This window comes from Apis cerana, linkage group LG15, assembly GCF_029169275.1.
Source record: "Apis cerana isolate GH-2021 linkage group LG15, AcerK_1.0, whole genome shotgun sequence".
NCBI lineage: Eukaryota > Metazoa > Arthropoda > Insecta > Hymenoptera > Apidae > Apis > Apis cerana.
The window spans coordinates 5,301,275-5,316,883 of record NC_083866.1 but is presented as its reverse complement, the minus strand read 5'-3'; the positions used below and the strand labels follow the sequence as shown (position 1 = coordinate 5,316,883).

The 15,609-nt window shown below is 35.7% G+C and overlaps 3 protein-coding genes and 1 long non-coding RNA gene across 6 annotated transcripts in view; 2 read left to right on the top strand and 2 right to left on the bottom strand.

The window, feature by feature from the left end:
• The window catches only part of LOC107996307 (protein TANC2), a 44,953-nt gene extending 35,161 nt beyond the window's left edge, over nucleotides 1-9,792 (bottom strand). For 2 of the 3 annotated variants that reach the window (XM_017054284.3, XM_017054286.3), the window contains exons 1-2: nucleotides 7,826-7,968; nucleotides 2,448-2,599 (exon numbers count right to left, since the gene is read on the bottom strand). In XM_017054284.3, coding sequence (XP_016909773.2) covers nucleotides 2,448-2,544 — 97 coding nt within the window. In that variant the 5' untranslated portion in view covers nucleotides 2,545-2,599; nucleotides 7,826-7,968. Of the gene's footprint in view, nucleotides 1-2,447; nucleotides 2,600-6,009; nucleotides 6,866-7,825; nucleotides 9,298-9,596 lie in introns of those variants that run through there. The other variant, XR_003697313.2, reaches the window with a different exon arrangement.
• LOC133667401 (uncharacterized) lies at nucleotides 1,086-9,584 on the top strand. The gene is made up of 2 exons (XR_009832872.1): nucleotides 1,086-1,469; nucleotides 6,698-9,584. It is a non-coding gene; the product is annotated as an uncharacterized LOC133667401 (long non-coding RNA).
• Nucleotides 9,793-12,854: 3,062 nt separating the features above from the next.
• LOC107996252 (DDRGK domain-containing protein 1) lies at nucleotides 12,855-14,238 on the bottom strand. The gene is made up of 2 exons (XM_017054213.3): nucleotides 14,097-14,238; nucleotides 12,855-13,847 (listed from the first exon to the last, which is right to left on the bottom strand). Exons 1-2 carry the CDS (start codon nucleotides 14,179-14,181, stop codon nucleotides 13,060-13,062), a joined length of 873 nt encoding a protein of 290 aa, XP_016909702.1. The 5' UTR covers nucleotides 14,182-14,238; the 3' UTR covers nucleotides 12,855-13,059.
• A 132-nt stretch (nucleotides 14,239-14,370) lies between these two features.
• Nucleotides 14,371-15,560, top strand: LOC107996253 (transmembrane emp24 domain-containing protein eca). Its single transcript, XM_017054215.2, has 4 exons — nucleotides 14,371-14,505; nucleotides 14,597-14,817; nucleotides 14,896-15,042; nucleotides 15,116-15,560. Exons 1-4 carry the CDS (start codon nucleotides 14,376-14,378, stop codon nucleotides 15,263-15,265), a joined length of 648 nt encoding a protein of 215 aa, XP_016909704.1. The 5' UTR covers nucleotides 14,371-14,375; the 3' UTR covers nucleotides 15,266-15,560.
• The last annotated feature ends 49 nt before the right edge of the window (nucleotides 15,561-15,609 follow it).

Sequence of the window (15,609 nt, the reverse complement as noted above, 5' to 3'; positions counted from 1 at the left end):
AAGCACTGTGTATCTAATCATCGACGTGAAATATTCTTCCCATATTTCGTGATAATATTTGCTTACAATTCCTTACAAATTCTGGAAAATTTTTCAAATCGTGCGCCCCGAGCCACGCGAGTCGTACAGTGGGCAACGCTCGTTTTCGGCTTCTCGGAGAGATTCATTGAGTAACGCGGCCCTGTTTCACGCGTTTCAGCCGCGATACGATTTATATACATCGGTTACGCAACGAGCGGTTACGATTCTCGATGTGGAAAGCGCGTCCGGCTGGGAATTACGTCGGAACGACTCGTGGGGACAGTGTTCTCTCTCTCTCTCTCTCTTCCTGGACAACGTGTCGCGTTCCCGATCTCGAATTCAATGGAGGAGGCTAGTAGAATGATGTACGATAGCGAGAAAAACAGAAGGGAGTTAATTACGATTATCCATAAAAGGCGAGCAGGAACGTTTTATCTGCATCCGGATGCGGTGCAGATTCGAATGGTCAGGGAAACGAGGAGGTCTTCCCAATAGATGTATCACCAGAGAATATCGTGACGCACGAGATAAACGCGTTTTTAATGTTGAACGGGGAGGAAGACCCGTGGAGAAAGCACAGTTGGATATTGCATCGGCTCGTAATTAAACTAAACCGACATTTCCTCGCCTCGATGCGGTTACTTTCTCCATCGTGCAGGAAATCGATCGTAAAACTCCGTCATTTACCGTTCTCATCTCACCGGAGACGATTTATGCTTCCTCCTCTTGTAACTCCCCGTGTAACTCGCGTCGAGGTGGATGCGTGTATTATTTTTCATATAAATAGCTCGATTGGGAAAATTAATAAGATCGCCAGACGGCGCCAACTACAGATAATGGTTATCGAGGAGTATTGAATAGTCGTGGACGATCCTTTCTTAGGGTGTGCACCGGCTTCTGGCGTGTCTGCACTCCGTTTAACGCCTGTTATCACGCTCGTCGAACAAATACCGATTATCGAGCCGGCGCGAAACGATACATATTCTCGTAACGCGAACAACAATACCCTTATATAAATCAAGATACCCGCCTACTGATATTAGTTTTCTGTAAATATAGCCGGTGTGTCATCGATTGCGATCAGATTCGCGATATCATTCAAGAAACGGAAACGACAATTTTTCATTTTCCGTGTTATATTAATACAATGATATAAATTCGCGATAACGTTAATTAAGTCGAGCTATTTCATTTTTAACAATTTGTCCTACTCGGAAAAACATCGATCTATTTATCATTAATCATTAATTATTGGAAATGAAAAGAAGGCAGACTATGATTCTCTGATGATTCTCTTTCTCAAAAATTAATTTTCTCGAGAACGAAGTGACGTTTCGTTTCGAGGAATCGCTTTTCGAGAAAGATAAGGACGGATAATCAAATATTTGAGCGTGACGATCGTGTCAGTTTCGCGAAAAAGATAAGAGACTAGGATTAAACAATACCAGGTGAGTGGTATTATCATTGCCAAAAACGGAGGCTGACGCGGCTTGTGCTTCGGTATATTGCGTACATGCGCCACGCCCCCGCCCTATCCTACGTGCATTACAACCGCGAAGTTCGAATTCGGAAGTCGTGTAGGTGTGCTCTGACTCAGAGATCGGAGTCTTCGCTCTCCGCTTCGATTTCCAATCGCATCCGGCTTGACTTGGTCAGGAATATCCGTGTTCGGTCACCGTAGAATTTTAATAAGGAAAAATGTCCCATCTAGTTAGCGGCGTTCCTGTACGCCCTGGAATTTGCCTTACATTTTATGCGATGCGATTTCGAACGGTAAGAAGCGATAATTTATTACGCGTCCAATCTACGTTTTCTCTTATTACTTAGAGAGTACATTTATGGAAAATTTTAAATTCTGTAAAATGTATAACGTATGAAACACGCGTTTGAAAGTTGGAAGACGAATTATAAATTTTCATTTATGCTCCACTTCTTTAATTGTGATGAAAATGTGATAAATTTGCACAAACATCCGCGATTCGTTAATCTATTTCTTTCAATTTCCTTTAATTTTTGAACGTTGATTCCACATAGGATTCGTTAAGTGCGATAAATTCGAAGATACGCACTATTCAATGTTACTAATTGATCCGTAGAGCAAACTGAACCGGAACGCCGTAAAAATTCGTAAAACACTATTAAACATCGTTATGCGACATTAAACATCAATGACAAGATAAGGGAATTCTTTTGTCGTTGAGATTTGATTAATAAGTCCGCGGAGGCCACTAACCTTACCTCGTTAGAAAATACGAAACTTTATTACCGATCGTTGGTAAAAATATCAACTTATTCCACTGGCGCGCTTAACACTCGTTCTATGAAGTACAAAATTGAATTCGCAAAACAGTGATTTTTAAACTTTATTACTTTTATTTCTTTCTAATTTATTATTGCTTACGTGAATAAAAAATGATAAAACTCACCGTTGTTGTAAACTTCCGCGTTGACCAACGTTTCCTCGTCGTCCGTATCCGGTCCAAGGGACACCGGAGTGTACACGATCGAGTCTCGTGCCCTCATCGTGCCGAATTTTAAACAGACCAGTTTTTTTCCTTAGAATACATCCGCGAACGAACTGAAAGAAAAATTACATAATTAGAAAAAAAATAAACTCGATTCATTTGTTGTCTCATGTGAGTGTGTCAAAGATGCGTTCGTTATTTATATAGTATACTTTCTAAAAGTTCGAGACTCGTAGATAAAGAATAGAAACGGAGAAGTTCGAAGAATTTGATGGAAGGAAAAAGACGAAATAGCGGTGCATTGACTTACGCGGTAGAATTCAAAGCTTGCGGTGCGGCTGCGCAACTGTGTCGTGACTCAGAATGCCAAATATAGTATTTGTTGGGATTTCTTTGGATTTTTGACAAAAGTATATTGCTACTCTCCACGATTTTTTCCTCTTTACCGATCAAATTTAACAAAAACTGATAAATTCCCGGGCCGAAAGTTGTTCTCTCGCAATGTGAATCCGGCTGCCGCCATTGAACCCGTGGACACGTTTTACCACGTTTATAAAAAATAATTTCCGCTTTTATCGATAGTGAATAAATGACATACGGTGAAATTGAAATTGAATATAACTCCCGTCAATCGTAAACCTACTATCCACTTTATGGAAATTATAAATAACGTGCCAGGAACTCGTTAATACCGTTATTCGATATAATATGGGCGCATGTAAGCGTTGCATTACCAAAACGAAGATTTCATCATGCACATACATATTTTATTCGCGAGAACTTCACTTAAACGTTCGCACGATTTGCATATTGGAATGAAATTCTTGGAATTAAAATTATCTTATCCGCTTATCGAACATAATGATCGCAATATTTTGCATATATATGTATATTTTTAACAATAAATTTAAATAAACCGGAAAAACAAATGATTCAAAAGGTTACTAGGAAATTTCTCGAGATAATAAAGATTTAGTTTATTTTTCCATCTACTTCGATGATCGTGCAAATGTTATGCGTTGTCCCATATGTTCATTCCTGTACCGTTTCGACCGACATGCGCGTCCTTGTACCAAAAATGGCAACCCCTCCAGAATTTAAGTCAAACAAGCCGATCCCTGTTTCACGTTTTGTATATTTAAAGTATCTGACATCACAAAGAAAAATTTCGTTATCGAAAGATTACGCATAATACGCGAATCGACTCGTCTTTGAAATACGTCAATTAATCATCGACTTTTCCAATAAATATTCCTTCCAGCGTGTAATAACTGAGACAAGAGACGAGAATGAAGCCAATATTTTCTTTTTAGAGTTGCGTTTCTGGATTCTTTCGATCTTACCACACAGCGCAGCGGCGTTGTAAAGAGTCGCGTTTAAGAGGCTTGGAATTTTCTTCATTAATAAACGTATCGAAATGATTCGTTTTTCCCCTAGCAACCGGTTTCCTCGTGGATGCATTCACGAGTCGTCTTCGTATTCGAGATCTATTTCGGGTAGAACGACCGCCGTCGTCTCGACGCACCGGTAGACGTCATTCTTCCAAGATGCGATCACCGAACGAACGCCGCCGTCATTATGTCTAAGAATGTACCAGCTGTCGGTACATGACTCTATCGCAAACAATATTGAACCGTAAATCTCAAAGGTTTTCCACGTTGTCCGCATAAGTAAGAAAAAAATTTTGAAATCAAATTTGAAATATAGAGAATTTGTTTAAATATAAAATTCCCTTCTTTTTCTTTTCCTCCTCGTTAAAATTTATAATCTCAATGATGCTCTAATGGTAATAAAGATATAGATCGATCGATCATTTTGAAAGAAAGAAAACAAAAAAAAAACAAGTTTTCAGCTTATTCCCTTTTGATGGCTAATTTAAGGCGCATAATTTCTCTCGGTCTTTGTATGCCGGAGCAGCGGATGCACGTGTATATACCAAGCACAGAGCGGTGGTTGTAACCACGCCTTTAGGTTCGCGGGGGGTCTCCGCGGCGGTATACATGGAACAAAGAAAAGGAAGAGAGAGGACTAAATATCTCGCTGCTCGATTTCTGCGAACCGTTCCAGGAATTGATATTTTTAAACGCGGTTGCATTTAGGATCAGAGCCGTCTGAGGCCGACGTCACTGAAGCGTCTGGGGGAAGAGATTCTCCGCAGTCATCGTGTGGACCAGTTCTCGAGATTGTTTTCTATCGCCAGGTATACAATTTCGAGACTCCCCCGACAATTGCGCGACGGAAGGACGCGACGAGAAAAAAGAATTTTTCTATTCTTAGGAGACACTCTCTCCCACCCGGGATCGCGTGCTTTCCTCTCCTTCCGCTCCGCGTCGAGGCGAAAGGAAATCATCGATTTTATTTTACTTTTTCTCCATCTTCTTCCACGTTCCTTTTTGCTCCCGTTCTGCTAACGGCGCCACGGATGAAACGGAATCGGTGTCGGAAGTTTCGTCTCTTAAGAAATAAGAGACCATCGAAAGGAGAGAGTAAATGAAAAAAAAAAGAGAGAAAAAAGGAATTGCGGAAATTCTTGAAAATTCTTCCTTTACCATTTCCTTTACCATATTTACCAACGACCTTTGGCACACGCGTGCATAGGGATTTGTTGCTATAATTAAATCACCGGAAGCGATCCCCCGATAACGTCATCCATTCCTGGCCGGAGAAAAAAGATACGAGAACCGACTCTGATACATTATTCGTATAAACACGAATGCCAGAGGGAATGATACAGCCGGTGGAAACGAAATAATTCGTGCGATCGCACGCGATTGTTGTAATTGATGCGCGACTGGCAACGTTAACGACAGGATGCATCGTTTGCGTCTGTTTCGCTCCAGATCCTGTCAATGAGTTCTCACGAGACGCGTTTACTTCGTCCCCTTGGGAATCGCATCGACGCTCGTTGCACTGGATTTCGAAAACGTGGAACGCGTATGATGCGAACTTACGTAACTCTGCTCTCTTTCTACTTCAAAAAAAAGCGATCGTTCCAAAAAAAATCCCTTCCAGAAACAACTCTCAAGTGGAAAGAGCGCAAGCGCGACTCTTTAGACTCTTTAGATTTATAAAGCTCAAAGATAAATTTCCAAGCTTTTCGACCGCCAAGGCGGCGAGTCTTTCAGCCTGCTCTCGATGCTCTCCCGACCCTCTCGAGTTGAACGAACTTGGCAGAGCACGCACCTCAACGACACCCTTCACGCCTCGAACGCCACTTACTAATTCTCTGCCCTTCGCACCCACGCACGCACGCACGTGCCCTCGGGGCTAATGCAATAACGCGGTCGGAACTTCTGTCAGGGGCTTAACCCTACTTGCACGTGGTTTATGCGCGTGCTGGGCCCAGAAGGTGACGAGAACATACGTAAATCGCTACCGACGCTTACTTCCTGGTTATATTTAGCCTTTCCTAACTCCAAGATCGAATTTCTTACCGGTTCGAGACTCGCCCGATCGAGTTGTCTTCGATCTATCGGACTTCCACTCCATTCTGCTTTCGAGGAACAAATATAGAAATATGTTGATGTATATATATATATATTGGTCATTGGAGATTATTGCAATAAATCGGTTCGATCAGATCTACCTCGTTCTGCTTTAGAACGAATTTTATTTTCACAGGAATTTTTCGCCTGACGAAATCGGTTGAAATCAACTATTTATTGAATATTCCATTCCATCCTGTTTTCGAGGAACAAATATAGATCGAATGTCGGTTCAGATATCTCCCCCATTTTCAGATGTTCCTTCCTAGGTTTTTCGTCTGATTCTTTTCCACTTGATGCATTCCCTCGACCCCTTATTTTCGAGACTCGTCTATGCTAGACGTTAATGCAGGGCACGCGCGCCTGCAGGATGACGGACACGTGCGCCTCTGAAATTGTCAAACCTACTTACACCAATCACTATAAGGCAATCTGATTCTCGCTCGTTAAATTGATAGTCGTGAAGATAAAACATGATACAAAAATATTTATTCTTCATTTTTCTTCCACCTCTCTAAAATAAAAACACTTACTCGAACACTTAGACTTTTAAAAGAAAAATATTCTCGAATCAAACCTTTGCAATATTTCTTAAATTCTCTTAAATTCTAAGAATAATTATGTTTCGACTCGAAAGAAAAGCATTCCTACAACCTTCGTCCCGGATTTCTCGTCTTTTCTTCCTCTCACGAGTAATTCATATTCGACTCGTCCATCATTTTTCAGGAGGGCAGAGAGATAGGAGACGTCTAATGACCCGGATGAACGAGCGTTGGCACGCGCCCGCACCGAGAATCGAGGGTATCGCGAGTCCCGGCCTCCGGCTGCTCGCAAGAGGGTGCCTACTAGTAACTGTAGGCAGCCGACAAAAATAGCGCCCCGATGCCGTTGTACCTACGGATGCAACGAGCATTAGCATCGACAGAACGAGAGGAGAGGGCGGGATTCAGACGTGGCGGCCGCCCTTCGCCACGCAAAAGGGACTTTGTTCCAACGGGGGGATCATCGCGTCGTAGAGGAAGCTCTATTTCCGCTCTCCACACTCCCTCGAGGCCCTCCAATCACGCTGCCCGATATCACGTTCGCGTGTTATAAAACGCGTGAAAGAATTCTCCTCGTGTGCGGAGGAAAAAGTGAAGAAGAGGAAGAAAAAAAAAAAAAGAAAAGGAAAAAAACTCGTATTAAATGGAACTCACAAGAAGATCCTTGTTTTCCATGGATGGGAAATATGGATAGCAGGAATTTTGATTTTTTTTTTCAATCTTAATTTCCAATGAAACATGCGAATAAATAGAAGAATCGTATACAGATGAAAAAGAAAAAGAAAGGAGTAAAACGAATCCCACAAGTTTCCTCCGATAGAAGATATCACGTATATAACGATGGACGGAATCACAGAATGAATCAAAACTTGTCAGCTGATCGAGGCTTGATCGAAGCTTGGTTCCTGAGAGCGATACGCTCTGAGAATAGAATCTTGCAGTCGTGCTTTGAATGAAAACAAACGGATCGATCGTATGTCTTTGATGTTTAACAACTAGTTAACGCATAACAGGAAGGGGAACGGATCCTATCCTAGAGATTATTTCGCGTTATCCGGCGTAAAAAAGCAAGGAGACCGGATTCCCCTTGGAAGGACGAACGATTTTAGCCAGCGCGGAGAAAGGTTTGTCGGCACGTCGAGAACGCGGTCCAGCTTGGAATCTCGAAAAAAAGGACCCTTCAGCGCATTCCCCTTTTTTCCATGTGTACCAGCCGTGATCGAACGTGCGGAAGCTCGCCAGTTATGCACCTTAAATCCGCCAACGAAAAAGAGACTGGTCGACGGTGAGATTGCGGGACACAAAAGCTTACCGGTGTGTTTCAGCCTCGAAATAGCAGCAGCGTCGGGACGTCGACTCTCGGGTTATCTCTCGCGTTCCACGGAGCCACTTTCCTTCTTTCTCCTCTTCTTCGTCTTCCTCCTCCTCCTCCTCCTCCTCCTTTTCCACTCTAATCGAATCCCTCTAATCGCGTTGATCGGAAAAAAAAATTGCCACGTCCTTCGATTTCGTCAGAAGTGTTTAAGAGTGTTTAATTATTATTAGGATAAATATCAGGAACGAGATAAACGTTGGTCGAACGTGAATTCTCGAGCGACGAACCGTTCCACCCCCGTGACCCTCCATTCAGAGGAACACTGAACCTGACGACGCGTTCTCAACGACTGCACCACGTTGCCCCCGTTCTATCCGAGCCACGGCAAAGCTCTCTCGTTTGTCCAGAAGCTTTTTTTTTCTCTTCCTCGCTCGTTTCCCCACCAGCCCGGCTTTCCCCTACTATTTCCTCGACTCGACGGGGTGGAAACCGAGGGGATCCCCGATCGATCTTCCTCTCCAAACCTTATTTCACCCGTTTTTCATCTCCGGTTTTCGCTGATTTTCCAAGCGAAACCTAAGTCTGTTTTATTCGTTGATTAAACGTGGGATCGAAATAAACGAAGATTGTATTGTAGAGAGATACGAATGCTGGTCGTTTAATCTTTAATCGATTTTGAAGATGATCGAAACGTTTATTTTATTTAAAGATTTAACTTTAAATAATGTTCGAAATTGAATCTTTCGATATCTTCATACTTGCATATTTCTTTATGTGGTGATTTTTTAAAGATGATTTTTCTTTAGATTAGAAACGAATCGAGCTGGAATGAAGAAGATTGTATTGTAAATTGTAGTCTGATTATGATGGAAGAATTCACGCTCTCTGAGAGATTATGTTTCGTGAATAGAAATATGAAGAATCATATATGATGAAAAAACGAAATGAACGAGAATTGATTCGATATATTTATATTCTTAGATTTCTAATTTAATCGTTATTTTTTTCGAGTCCTTTGTCTTCTCGTGAGTTGCATATCCGGCGGAACTAGTGAATAGTTTTTTCGCCTGTTTGTTTCGAAGCTTCAAAGATTATTAGCATTTTTTCCTCTTCAATGGAAATTGTTTTGAATAATCGGTTAAAGAATAATCAATCTTAAGCGTTTTGGCTTCTAATTACTTCTATTCATTTTTATTGTTACTAATTATCAATTTAACAAAGAGTAAAAATCTTTGGTGTCGAAATTAAAGTGATAAAGTGATGCAAGTAATATATAAAATTTTTTTTATTCGTTATTCATTATCTTCAATACGATCTTTCAATTTATACCTCATAGTAATCAGCAAATATGCATGTCGATGAAGTTTTGTTTGTTCTTATACACTGGACCCCAAGAGCCATACTTGTCATTCTTGTTCTGCGATTGTTGAGGTCGCTGTTGGTGTGCTGACGATGCATTTTTGTTCTTTCTACGCATTTAAAATTAAAAAAAAGAAAAAAGAAGAAGAAGAAGAAGAAGAAGAAGAACGTTTATTATATATATAGCATATCAAGAAGTTTAACTCTTTGCGCTATAATTATTTATTCTGAGTCAATTCTAATTTTATCTTTTCTCGTTTTGATTTATTTTAAGTACATAAAGTGTCAAAGATAGTTCAAAAGTAAGGAAGAATAATATTGCTGTCATTAGATGTGACTTTATAGAGCAAAGGATTAAAATATTTAGAACATTAAGATATTTGAAATATAAGAAAAATTTTTAGCATACCTCGTATCTTCGTAAGGCCCTTTGATGAGAATATCGGTGTGAACCATTTTGACCTCTTTTCGCTTTCCTTTCGAAATGAAAATTCTTCTATCTTCCTTCTACTAGCTTTTATCGATTTTAAGCCAATTAAAACCGACACGCAGCACTTCCACTTTAATTTCTGACACTATCAGATTCACTGATCTTTTTTTTTTATCTGAATAATATTGATTTATATTAATTATTATTTTTTTTTCTAATATTTTTTCTTGTGAAAAAAATACTTACTTTATGGTACGTGATGCAAATGAACCAGAACTAACAATTCTAGACGATTTCCAGCGTTACCACATCGACTCCCTTTGCGAGTTCGAAGATTTTTAGCAAGCCTGCAAAAAAAAATAATAATAAAAGTCATTAATAATATTCAGACATTTTCAAAAATTCGTTAAACCATTCTACATATATAATTTATTAATTTATTAAAATTCTTCAAAGATTCTTCTACAAAAGATCATAATAAAAAAATTTTATATTAAATCGTAATAATAAAAAAAGAATGCAAACAGGTTTCAAGATTTTTTTTCAACAATCCTCTGTGTGTATTTCACATCATTATAGATGCGAAACAAATAAATGTTCTACGCAATTTAGAAACAAGAATTGAAATGTGACGCTAGAAGATCGAGATGTAAAACCTGTTCTTATGATCCTATGCTTACCTAACACTGGGTAAGAATGTTGGAGAATTTCCTTGACAATCCAAAATCTTGCACCTCATCGACACATAAGTCTTCTCGATTACTAGAAAATATTATCACGGCCGTCTTTTTAATTCGAATTTCCTTCAGATCAGTTTCGAACCGATTCACTTTTTCCTTCTTCTTCTTTTTTTTTTCTAATTTGATTGGATAAAGAATTCTTCAGATCATAGACGTCGACACGATGTGCTCAAGAAGACTACAGGTTCTCTTGCGATTCCGTGGCCGCTTACATAGTCCCCGTGTGCCCCCTTCTTCGCGTATCAAACATCGATATCGAGTGGGGGGATGTTGATCGATTCAAATCGTAAACGGTAGAATTGTTTTCCAAATCGGTTTCGAAATCGATCGATTTTGATTAATATTATAAGCAATGTGCATAAGTTAACAAAGATTTAATTATTATTCATACAGGAAAATCTCATTGCAGTAAATATTTTTCAATTATGCAAAAATATATGTATTAAAAGTGTAACAGTTTGTAATAAAAAAAATATTAGAATTTTGTAGGAATGATATTTTTTTTTTTTGCATTATATGTGATATATAAATTTGAGCAAATAAATCGTAACGTGTCTATAATTCTCTTTTGGATTTTTTTTTAGAGAAAAAAATTTCATTCTAGAAATCTAGTATATACGCTGTAACTATTATCATTCGTTCTAAAACAAACTGCAGGTTCCTCTCGAAACTAGAAAAATTTCGGGAGTCATGGCTGCTGAACTAACTTTAGGGTGAGACATTTAATGGTCTCAAAGTATCGTCACGCATCTATTTTATAAATCAAATGTGCATCGATTTTTTTTTTTGATTCAGATTGAAATATTTCTTGAAATCGGTTCCATAAGTTAGAATTAATTATGGAATATTTTTTTATTCGATGTAAAATAGATCATAATTGTAGAATTTAGCGGTAAAATCATCGCCAACACCCATTTCAGCGATATATTATTCATTCAGGAATAACATACTTAACTTGCATCTACATGCAAACTAGAATCTGATGCAACATCAATCCTTGATTTCATCAGATGGATGTTTTAAAACCACCGAAACTCTCGATAAAAAATATCAATGAAAAAATGCTTGGAAAGTTTTAGTGTAATATCTACTTTAATTTGATGTTTGACGATAGATTTTTACGTTTTGATTTACGTATTGTTTTATATTGTGAAAATTATAATCTCGGTGGAATATCATGTCGATAGATTTTCGAAGAGAAATCGATGAATCATCAAAAAATATTTTCTAATGTTTTATTTTATCTATCTTTTATACTGATGCCGATGATGATTAACATCGGCCAGATATAGGATAAACAAAATATTTAATGAAACTTTATATCCCATGTTTTCAAATACCGATCTTGAATAATATATTTTTAATGATTTAGAATAATAAGTACAAGAATTATATTCAATTACATAAATTTGTGAGATTTTTAAAAATAATTTTTTTGGTACATTTTTTCATAAATATTTTCAAACATTATACTTTTAAATTATGTTTATTGATATTTTAATTGTTACGAATCTTAGATAAATTCATTTGTGAATTAAATTATTGATAAATTAAAAATTTCATTCATATTTTTTATTACAACAATAAAAATATCAATTTATGATATTATAAATATATGTTTCTTATAACATATAGAAAAAAAATTTATATCTACATAAAATACATATATTTTTTACAATATATAAATATATAAAAATATAAAAATATAAATATATATGACAAAAATAGATACATATAAGATGCATCGAATAAAATTTATTGATTTTTTGATTATGTAAGAGAGATTATAAAATTAATCAAATATTGAAGCTATTGCTTGAACATATACATTTTACAAAATAAATAGAAGATAAACAAAGAAAACAAATAGTGGAAGAAGGATAAAGATAGTATAAAAATATTGAAATCAGCGCCATCTTCAGAGTGCCGTAAATGAAACTCAGAAAGAAAAGATAGACGATATTGAAAAAGGATAGAGATAGTGCAAGAAGTAACTGTTAGCGTCATCTCTTGAATATCAAAGACACTTCTTTAAAGGAAGATAAAGTAGAATAAGAATTTAGAATTAACGCCATCTCTTGAATGATTTCAAAAATATTTCTTTATGGAGATTTCTTTGATATTCAAGAGATGGCGTTAATAGTCAATTCTTCTCTATCTCTATCCTTTTCTTACTATTTTCTATCTTTTTTTGTGTGTTTCATTTGCGGCACTCTGAAGATGGCGTTGATATCAATAATTTTAGTCTATCTTTATCCTTTTCCCACTATTTGCTTTCTTTGTTTCACTTGTTCTTAATATGTAATTATAAATAAAATATAGAATATAATAGTATAATTTTGATTGACTAAATTGAACATATTTTCTGTTTTAAAACTATAATGTGTAATAATTAATTGTTTGGATCAAATTATTAATGTTGCATTCTTATTTTGGGCCGAATTATTGAAAATAACGATAAAATGCTAAAGAAAAAAGGAGAAAGAAAATTCTAATGTTCTTGAAATGGCAAAAAATGCAGTATATATTAAGATTTATATTTTAAAAAGATATTATTTACAATTAAATAAAATATAAAATTTATAAGATATAAATAAAATTTTGCTTTTCTATATAAAAATTTTGTTTTTTGTATATAAAATAACATATAAATTTATTAAAATATTCTCATATTAGACTCCTATAACATAAAATCATATAATTCATCTAGCTTCCACCATACTTTGTTTTCCTGGATTTAGATTAATCAAACGGTTTGAATTTTCAGCTAATTCAGTAATACTGATTCTACCACGTTGTCTGACAAACTTTGCTACAGCTTCAAGTTCTTCCTGAGAAATATAAATAAATTTTCCTCTGTCATCAATAACTCCAGTTAAATTTCCAGTTGCTTGAAGCTCTTGAATTCTTTCTATTACACTTGCTGTTTTTAAATTAAAGTATGCAGCCAAATCTTCAAGAACCACCACTTTGTTTTGTTTAATATATTGAAGAAACTGTTCCAATAGATTTTCTTCATCTTCTTTGATCTCTTGATCATATCCTTCTTCTTCTACACTAAATGCTTCTTTCATTTTCAAATATTCTTCATATTCTCTTTTTTCTTTTTCCTCTCTAGCTTTCCTTTCTGCTTCTTCTTGTTTTAATTCTTCTGCTTTTTCTTTTTCATATTGTTTATCTCTTTCTTCTTGAAGAAGTTGTTCCCTTTTTTTACGCTCTTCTCTTTCTCTTTCAGCAGCTTCTCTTTGAGCTTTCTTTTCTGATTTAGCTGCTAATTTTGCTCTCTTTTTTGCACCCATTTTGAAATCAGGAGTGGATGGCTTTTCATCTGCCTCATCATTTGCTTCATTTCCAGACCCATTATCATCTTCTTCAATTTGTTGACTAGAAGTTGCTTGCATACGACGTCTAGCATTTCTTTGACCTGCTGCTCGCCTTATTGGTCTACCTTGTGCAACTCTTTCTACATTCGTTTGTTTTTTTCGTGCAGCTATAACATCGAAATAACAAAATTTTTATGTTTTGTCTGAATATTAAATATAAAGACATAATAATTAATTAAATTTATATATTTTATTTTAATTGTACATTTTATGAAATGTACATATAATTAATTCAATATTTATAAAAATTAACACAACATTTGTTCCATAACAAAATTAAAGGTTAGGAATATATTTAGTTGTAAGGAAAGAGATTTTAATAATAACAAAAAAGTTTTGCATGGATAAAAACGTACCGGATTTTTGTCTTAAAAACACTGTACAAATGAGAATCAATGCAATGATCAAAACAGCGAAAAAAGCTAATAACGTAACGTCCATTTTTTGTTTTTTATTTTACTAAATCTTTTAGCTTTCGATTATCGAGAGTCAATATCGATAACGCGCAGTAGCGCCGCGTACGTGAACTTCACTGTTGTTTTCGAAGGTGACGTGTGCCCTATTTGGTTTCACCTAGAATTTCTTTCGTAATTTAAGTTTTGTTGTGCTATTAAAAGCACTGCTCATAAAAAATCATGTTAAAATACGGTATATTTTTAGTATTATTGTGTATTCTCGAATATGGTACAGGACTTTATTTTCATATTGCTGAAACTGAACGAAAGTGTTTCATGGAAGATATTCCAGATGAAACGACTGTTTTAGGTATGTTAAATATATTTATTAGTAAAAAATAATATCAATTACGTGTCAATGATATGACTTTTATTAAAAATTTTTATTTTTCTTTATATAGTAAATTACAAAGTTGAATTATATGATCCAAGAACCGGTGGATTCGCCCCGAGTAGCCCGGGAATGGGAATGCACGTGCAAGTTCGAGATCCAGATGATAAAACGATTCTTTCCAGAGTGTATAGTTCAGAAGGAAGATTTTCTTTTACTTCTTTCATGCCTGGAGAGCATATAATTTGCTTATATTCTAACACTAGTTCCTGGTTCAGTGGTGCTCAATTAGTAAGATTTTTATTCTATTAATGTAAAGCAATAATTGTTTATATTGTTTAATGTAATTGAGTTTATTACATTATATAGAGAGTGCATTTGGACATTCAAGTTGGTGAACATGCTATTGATTATTCCAATACAGCTCACAAGGAAAAATTTACTGAGCTACAATTGAGGATACATCAACTTCTTGATCAAGTGGAACAAATAACAAAGGAACAAAATTATCAGAGGGTATCTCATTTATTTATTTTTTTCATTGTTTTGTTAAAAATTTGGATTATAATTTTAAATTGTTTGTTCACAGTATCGAGAAGAACGTTTCAGGCAAACATCTGAAAGTACACATCGCCGTGTATTCTGGTGGTCTTTAATACAAACTGTGATTGTATTGATTATGGGTACATGGCAAATGAGACATTTGAAAAGTTTCTTTGAAGCTAAGAAACTAGTATAAGATCTAAAACTAATAATTCCAATAATATTAGTCATTTAAAAAATGAACTTTTCCTTGTTATCCTCAATATAAGGAGTCCTCAATATAATTTATTTAAAAAAAAGAAAAAATAGGAGAAAAAATATATTTAGTGATTCATTTTCTATCATTTGTATTTATCATATATTACAATTTAGGCTTTTTCATACTTGTTGAATAATTAATGTATTTCTGGAGAATCGATTTTTAAATGTAGTATAAAAAATAATGTATAGAGTGAATTTTCATCAAAATAAAATATTAATTTTCAAAAAAATCAAATTTTCTTTTTTCCTTATATGTTAAATTTATTAATGTGAAATTAT

Coding starts and splice junctions, on each gene's coding strand:
- LOC107996252 (XM_017054213.3), bottom strand. CDS start 14,181: ATGGACGTTACGTTATTAGCTTTTTTCGCTGTTTTGATCATTGCATTG. Junction 13,848..14,096: donor GTTTTTAAGACAAAAATCCG/GTACGTTTTTAT, acceptor TCGATGTTATAG/CTGCACGAAAAAAACAAACG.
- LOC107996253 (XM_017054215.2), top strand. CDS start 14,376: ATGTTAAAATACGGTATATTTTTAGTATTATTGTGTATTCTCGAATAT. Junction 14,506..14,596: donor AGATGAAACGACTGTTTTAG/GTATGTTAAATA, acceptor TTCTTTATATAG/TAAATTACAAAGTTGAATTA. Junction 15,043..15,115: donor AGGAACAAAATTATCAGAGG/GTATCTCATTTA, acceptor GTTTGTTCACAG/TATCGAGAAGAACGTTTCAG.